Source organism: Fusarium tjaetaba, assembly GCF_013396195.1.
Source record: "Fusarium tjaetaba strain NRRL 66243 chromosome Unknown NRRL66243_c0000528, whole genome shotgun sequence".
Taxonomy (NCBI): domain Eukaryota; kingdom Fungi; phylum Ascomycota; class Sordariomycetes; order Hypocreales; family Nectriaceae; genus Fusarium; species Fusarium tjaetaba.
This window is the reverse complement of record NW_023501724.1, coordinates 8,590-16,573: the sequence shown is the minus strand read 5'-3', so window position 1 is coordinate 16,573 and position 7,984 is coordinate 8,590. Positions and strand designations below refer to the sequence as shown.

Genomic DNA, 7,984 nt, shown 5'->3' with positions numbered 1-7,984 from the left:
GGTCCCGAGTTTTCTTTCCTCTCCTAGTCTCTAGTCTCCCCCTGAATCCAACTAGGTATCGTTCAAAGACTGTAGATAAAGACACGATTCCCTGGTGAACTCATTGCTTCCTTCTCCATGCATCGTCTCAAGTTGAAACAGCCAACATAAAACATCCTTCAGACATAACACCATACCTCCATGATTTCCTCAGTCCCCCCACTGGTAAGTCTCCTCAGAACACCAAACGCTATGCATCATGCTTGAAGACATGCGCAGCGAGGGCAACCAAGACTCTCTGGGTATAGCCAAGATAGTTTCTGGTGATCCTATGATTGCAAGTAGGCAGACTGGACTTGACTTGTTGTGGTTGGCTGGAACAGAGCGAGACAGCTGTAAAGGGAATTGCAAGCCGAGATAAGACATTCCAGAACAAACGTAAAGAGAAGCAGGTAGGAGTGCGGTAAATATCTCCTGGATCCATCTGTTGAGGACGTTAATTGGGGTTTTCAGTGTGTTGGCTTGATATGTCTCGTTGAGACGTCATAAGCTTTTGATCCAAGTGTTGAGGTAGAAGCTCAAGGAGAGTAAGGAATGGGTATTGAGGCCTGCGAGGCTTTAAAAGACAATGTTAACTGCTGTCTGGTTCGAGAGGATCATTGGCAAGTTTCCCGAGCACCGCTGGAGGGAAGAGTGGGCAATGAGGCAAGTCAGAGAGTGGTGGCGAAACTCGCTTCGCGAAGGTTGACGGTTTTCTTTTGGAGATGCTTGGAAGAAGCTTGCCACCTGAATGTACACTGAAGTACTGAGATGCGTTGAAGTCGACACGTTGACTGCCGAAAGGTATCTTCTGTGACTTGCAGCTGCTCCTGTTGCGAGGGCCTGCGTCCACCCTGAAGTGGGTTCTCGAAGTGATATTGAGTTTGATGCATCAGGCAGTGAGAACTCATTGCGAACGTTGTCTCGCATTATCTACCAATGTGTTAGCTGAGGGCACGTTACCCCTGAGAGTTGGAAGGCATACCTTGAACGAAGAAATATGGGATCAAGACAAAGAGGAAGATTGATATTTATCAGGCAGGTGCAGTGATGTGCTGATAACTCTCTGCCACTGTACTCGTGGGCTAGAAGTGTTATTTNNCCGGCAGAGAGAACCTAGTACTCTGCTGCATTGGTGACAGTCTTGGAGTGAGTTCTGTGTGGCGATACAAGGCGGGCTTCCAGGGCTTGGAGCGTTGACGAGAAGGATGGTTTGCACACCATAATGATTCACCATGATGGACAACCGGAGTGAAAGAGAACTTGAGACCTTCCCCCATGTGCGTGTCCCGGCGGCTATCCCAGAGACACCGTTAGCCATATGAAACGATCACATGGAATGGCTCTTACCTTGGGCCCCTTCTGGGCTTCGAGTGGCGGGCAGGGCATCCAGTAGGCGTAATGATGGTTGACGGCGCCCTGCCCACCCGTTATTAATATCCGGCCTTGTCCCCAAAACCAAAAAAAGCCACGCTTCATTGGTTTGGTCCATGCTGCAGAAGTCAGCCAGGCTGGCGGCATCAAGCACGAGATCAAGGACTCACCGGATTGCCCGCATGGACGAGCCGAGTGCACCGATGGCCACTTGAAATGTTGGTAGTGGCTGTTGAGGAGTCAGAGTGTTCACGTCAGGGATCAAAGAAGATCAGAAGGGTGACCTTACCTGTGTTGCGGCCATCGGTGCACAATTTGGGGGGCCGCCCAGCATCAGGCTTAAATGTGTTGGTTGTTTGATGATTTGTGAAAGCCCGATACTGGACGGCCAGGCCTTGTTGATGATGAGAGGCTTCTTGGGATGGAAAAGGGGGATGACAGGTTGTGGTGTTTGTTGTGAGGAAGAAGAAAAGAGAAGAGGGGAAGAATGGCGGGCGGGCTTTTATAGGATAGAGTCCCAGGAAGGAAGGCAGCACAGGAGGCACTAAAGCCTTTGGGGTTCAGGGGATTAACCACTGAACCGCTTGATCGGGTGTATCACCCTCCCTAGGTGCCGCCGTCACTCCTTTGTTTTTTGTTTGATACCGTTTTATTGCAGACAAACTATGATGCATCTTGTTTTTAGGACTCTAAATATACATTGGATACTGGCAAGTCACTTCTAGATCAGCCTCTCCAGTTTGCATGGCCTCGTGCATCCCCTGTTTGGTCTTTTGTTGCTTGCTTGCGACCTGCCTTTGAATTTCCCACTAAGGGAAACATGCCCTACAGCTCGAACAGCCCATCACGCACTAATATGTCGCTCTGGATGCCTTCTGTGTGCTCGCTAAACCAGAGGCCTGTGAAACAGTCACGGATCTTTGTGTTGTCTACCCAGAACTCGACCCTCAGTACCGCAAAGGCCAATCCTGAGCCTGCCCCGAAGAACATCTACCTCCCAAAACTGCTGTCTATCATACCGGCTCACTGAAAATGTAGATCGTCAGCCTTCTTGTACCATAGTCCCTCCCTGAAACCACCTCGACCGTTCCAAGCCTCGAAGCACGATTGCGAAAGCTCCCTTGACTGTACAGCCACGAAACGATACCTGAAGAGCAACCGATAGATACGATAGCAAGTAAGAAGAGGCTCACCATATGGAGGCTATTTCCGAGAACCCCTCCCCCCTGAAGCGAGATCTGCCCTGGTCCAGAAGTCCCAACTGCAAGACAACGACGCAACTCTAAGGTCAACCTGGAAGCTTCCAAGACAGCGCCCCAGTGTACACAAACAAGAAATGATGTCAACATTCACTTGTACCATTTATCCTTATTTCTGTGGAAGGGTGATCTTGGTGCGTATCGTGGGCTCGATCCTTGAAAGGAGCGGACAGAGCTTGGGGCTGCCAGAAGGTTACGGTTACCTGCTACCCACCAAGGCCTCAAGATACAGTAGAAGACCAGCATTACGAGCGAATAGTTGAAAAGTATATGCTTTACCACTGTTCCATCTTCCAGCCGGTAATCGACAATCAAACTGGGCGGTAGACCTTCAGCGTCAGGGACTCAGGGGCAAGCAACCCGACTCAGCATTAACGTAGATTTCGAGGTTAGTAGTGGAGTGCCGGACGCCCAGATAGCTCCTTTGAGTTCAGTCCCGAAACGTTGGAAAGCTAATCATATCCAGCCATAGATTCCCTGCTTACCCCCAGACTATCGATCCAACGGCTGCCGTCTATCTCGAGCGTATCCCTCTTTCAAACTTAACCAAGTCGGGCCGCCGTGATCTGCCAAGTTTGAAAAGTTCCACCCCAACAATCCCCCTAGTATGCAGTTCGAAGGTTACAACCAAAGGGAACCCCCTTGTTCTCCTCTTTTGGAACGACCATCAGCAACCTGCCTGCCGCCAAACAACTCCCATCATATCATCTTGGTGATAGCCCTTTACTTGCTTTTCTTGGAAGACTTGGAGATTGGAGGCTGGAAAACATGGCGAATCCTTTGTTTGGAGAAGCCAGTCGGGAGTCGTGTTGCTTTGTAAGTCAATCTTGTATTGTTGTCCCACGACAAATCACTTTGTTCCTCTTTAGCAAAGCTTTGTGTCTGGAACAATCTGCCTCATTATACCAGAAAGATCTTCAATCAAAGCATGCTTGACTAATCGTCGCATCTTCTCCAGCGAATTCTTGGGTTCGGCTGCGCCTTTTGATTTGGTTCGTTGCCTTTCAGAGATCAAATGAGCCAGTCTGCCGGGACATCTACCACGAATAACGAAACCTCCATCATCCAACTCCATCAGAGCGGACTCAGCCCCCGAGGCCAGTTAAGCATCGAATAGCACCGAGCTGGATTTTCCGAAGAAATCCGATCAGACGGCTTGAAAGAAGGCGAGACTTATCGACGAGCACAAAGGCACGATCAGGGAACCCAACTTGAAGAAGGCCAACGCAATTCACGATACCCTCAAGTACGATAAATAGATTTGCAAAGTCTTTGGTCTCCTCTACTGGGAGTCACTGGCTGAAGAAAGAGAGCGGCAATAATCCGCTACTATGGACCGACCGGATATTCATGCTCCCTGCTGGCGCACTCAGCAGCGGGCGTAATGATATTTCGAGCCGTTGTGTGTCAGACAGGAGCCATACGATGTGTGGATAACGTCTCTGGCCTAGCCGGTGACCTGGATGCCCATGGTGGTTCGACGGCAGTAGCTTGAAGTACGTGTCTCAGTCTCGGTCTTCGACCAGCTCTTGAGCTGGGGCCTGGGCAGGATGGCAAAGGTATCTGAACTCGATCAAGCCGTGCTGACTTGATTCGCTAGCCAAATATTGGATTGTTTGGCCAAGAGTATCAACCCCTCCGGGGCCACCGTCTGCACGAAGAAGTATCCAAGAAACTGACACAGACCAGGTCTTCAGTTTCGAGGTAGATTCGTTTCGAGGCTGATGCATGTAAGTGGCCATGCGTTTGGCCGGTCAAATGAGCCATGGCGGACGGAATAAACGACTTACACTAGGCTGAGGGTCCACTGAGCCATACTACGTAAGTATTAGAGATCTCAAGCTTATAGTCAGATGTGTATGTATGTATATGCAAGCAGCAGGCATAGATAATGAAATAATCGTCTTGCGGTTCTAGAGGATAGCCTTTCCATTTTCAAGTCTGAGCCAGCCTTTGGGCCAATCTATTGAATCTAAGCAATTCTTGCACGAAGGATATAGTAAGATATCTCTCCCTACCACGAGATCCTATCAAAGCAAGTCGGCTACGGCCAAAGCCAGGGGTATCATAGCCAAGACAAGACCAGGCACCAATCCCGCCGCAGCATTACCCGGAGCAGCTGTAGTGGCCGCTGGTGCATCACTAGCTGTGGCGGAAGTATCGCTGGCTGTTGCGGAACCACTTGTCTCTGCAGTAGCAGTGGCCGTGCTGGTTTGTGTTGATGTACTCTCCTCCCTGAGGGCCTTCTCGTACCGCTCAACGACAAAGTCAACCACCTCTTTACCGTACTTCTCAAAGTAGCTGCCATGGGTCTCGGTGTTGTTACCCGTGTCACAGTACACATCGCCTGTGTCACAGTAGGAGCGGAAGATGTCGCTGTAGTTGTCCTCGCACAGCTTTGTCTCGTTACTGGGACGTTCGAAGATCTGTAGTCAGGCGTTAGAGTTGAGACTCGTTCCACGACATGGCGTTGTGCACTCACTCCGTCCTTTTTGCTAGTGCCCTTGTCGTACGTCAGGTTTGCCACGTGGCTTGGGTCGCCGAACGCGATGATCGCAACGACTGCTTCGTTTAGTTTCTGTGCTTGCAGTAGATAGATGCCTGCAGGGATGCTCATCACTCACCGCTGTCTTTGACAAAACTCATGGTCAAGGGCTTGTTGTCGCTCCCCCCGCAGAATACATCGGTTGCAACTTGTCCACCCTGAGTTTTTGTTAGCAGTGCATCTTGTATCGTTTCGCTCAAGGTCAACAAACCTGGGAGTAGCCAAATACCGCAATTTTACCGTTGGGGCATGAGCTGTGATAGTCGTTGAGGGCTTCAGACAGGGCCTCCACGCCGGCTCCCTCGGAATCAAAGTAGTCTGGGTCTTCAAGAGTCGCGGGATAGTCAAGAGGGCTGACGATTGAGCCATTGACGCGTTTGCTAACATCCTCCGCGATCTCGCCGATTCTTCCAGATCCCTTGTCCTCACCAGTGCCCCGGACAGCAATCATGTACAATCCATCCGCGCATTCCGTTTTCTCACCCTTCTTTTGACTAAGGGCGGTGGCCGCAAAAATGGCAGCAGAGAGAGCGAAGGGACGCATAGCGGTGATGAAGGGGTAGAGTTTAACGGAGGTTTTAAGGAATGTTGAGAGTGAGAGCTGTGAGAAATGGGTCAGTCAAATTGCGGACAGGTCCGGTGATTGGGGGTATTTATCTCATCTCCAGAGGGACCAGCCTCTTCTAGATCGACCAGGTTTATGGGGTGAATATTCGTTTTTGGATCGGGAGCTTCCAATGGTGGTTTAGCTCGTCATCAAGGGATGGAGAATCCTTGTAACCCCGCAGGTTGTGATCCGAGGTTTGTCTTAGCTTGGGTTAGGTCTGGGGCTAGTCGATGAAATTCCTTGTGAGAGGTGAAATGGTAAAGAAGGACGAGACTTATTTGTTCTTATTGTTGATGTCGATAGTAATGCGCTCTTGGTGGCGCAAGGTTGCTATATTTACCTGCAATAGGTCAGAACCCAAAGTTCATATCGACACTCTCCAATCATGCTACACTCTTCCAAGCCAATCTGACTGAATGTACATTACCTAATTAAATCCGATAGCATAAATGTATCGAAGGAACAGGATGGCTGCGCAAACAAAAAGAAAAATCTTGATAATTTTCATCCTTGCATTTGACGAAGCCTTTGGATCTGTATCACTTGGTGTTGTTGAACGTTGCACACCTTCATTTCTTCATACTACGGACTAGGTACCCTACAGTTGCCTCCGTAGCACAATAGACTACAGACAGCACTCCACTCAAACATGCACTTCTAGAATAGTCACTTTGCAGTTTTCGTACGCCGAGACATATTACAAAGATTGTACAAGAATTGCATCTGAAACATGGGATAGAATTTGATTTGTACACGTCAAGGTTCTCGTTACACTAAACTTTTATGCCACAACTGTTAACGAACATCCCGTTTTAGCAAGGTGAAACAAGCGAAGCTCATCGACTGTCTAAAGAATGGAAGCTGTTGAGACTTTTCTACATTTACAACCAAGGTAGTATCTAGACAGAAGGGTTTAAACAAATAGCGGAAGTTGCTGAAAAGGTGAGGCTTTTATCTGTGGACAATTCAAAATACATTGTTCTTGAGTTGGCAAATAGACCAAGGGAAATCCACTAATAAAATGAGTAGTGGCAACTATGTGTCTCACGTCGAAGAGAAAACGGCGACTGTGGGACAATACTGTCCAATTCATCGTATGAGTTCTCTGGTGCCTTACAAGTTGCTAGCTGCGAGTCACCTACCTATTGAATGCAACATCGATAGAGGTGGTGCACAGTGCACTTCCATCGTCCTGTGATAAGCTAAGTCCCCTAATGAACCCCTGAATCGGAAGTTGGAAGACCAGCAGAAACATGGCATTACGTCAGGGAGATTGCAGTGCTATTTCGATCATTGCAAGGACTAGTAAAATCAAACGCGTTGTTTGGTCATTGTGGGAACGTCGTGTAACTGGCGGGCCCAAGGCAAGGTAACTGGTAACGTAAGCATAAGTTACTGGCGGAACATTTTCGGTTACGAAGGTTGACACCTCGGCCAGAGCTTGTTTGGTAACACAACCGCACCCCAATCCAGACTTTCAGAGATTGCGGCCTCTTCGTTGAATTCTCTTTGTTAAATTTGAGATAGTCAATACTGGCCCTTCCAACTGCGGGAAGAAAACTATTCGAGTGTCAACGAAGCATTTCACGTCCTATGCTATCTCTTTTCAAATCCCTAAGACGCAGATCGATAGCCACAAACGACTGCCAACATCCAGGGAACTGAGCACCGCGATGCCTAGCATGGACAAGAGTGATCAGAGCAATTATACCGGCCTCGGCCTCGGCCTCCCGTAGTGCTTTTGTTCACGGCAGGGATGTCTCAGCTACGACGAGAAGAGTTGAAAGACTGGCATGCACAAGGTTCTTTTACGAAGTTTAACCATCAAAAAGACTTGGCTGACTGTGGCACAGCTCAACTCAACTATAAACGAGTCAGTGAACCGATTTTCGCAAGATCGGGCCCACGATGCCAATTTCAGGGGCAGCTGGCACTGAGAACGCAAATAACGCACGACGGGCTACACAAGACCAGAAGAAGAATACGATCTCACTCCCGATTGCTTCCAACTAGCCTAGAGCTTATGTCAAGAAAGAGGCCGGAAGCCGTTTGGGCACAAAGTTCCTGAAAGGTTGTACGGCTGAGAAAGACCGAAGCTAAGACGCTAAGCCGCAGCCCATCCTTGTCCATCTATACGTACGGGCGGTATCACTGCGCTTCGGCATGGATTCTGACTTAGAG

General features: G+C 49.1%; 1 protein-coding gene across 1 annotated transcript; it reads right to left on the bottom strand.

Moving 5' to 3' along the window:
• Positions 1-4,681: 4,681 nt before the first annotated feature.
• On the bottom strand, positions 4,682-5,740 carry FTJAE_14059 (acetylxylan esterase precursor; the record flags this gene model as incomplete). Its single annotated transcript, XM_037347260.1, has 4 exons — positions 4,682-5,077; positions 5,134-5,213; positions 5,276-5,354; positions 5,408-5,740. 4 exons carry the CDS (start codon positions 5,738-5,740, stop codon positions 4,682-4,684), a joined length of 888 nt encoding a protein of 295 aa, XP_037198927.1.
• Positions 5,741-7,984: the final 2,244 nt, after the last annotated feature.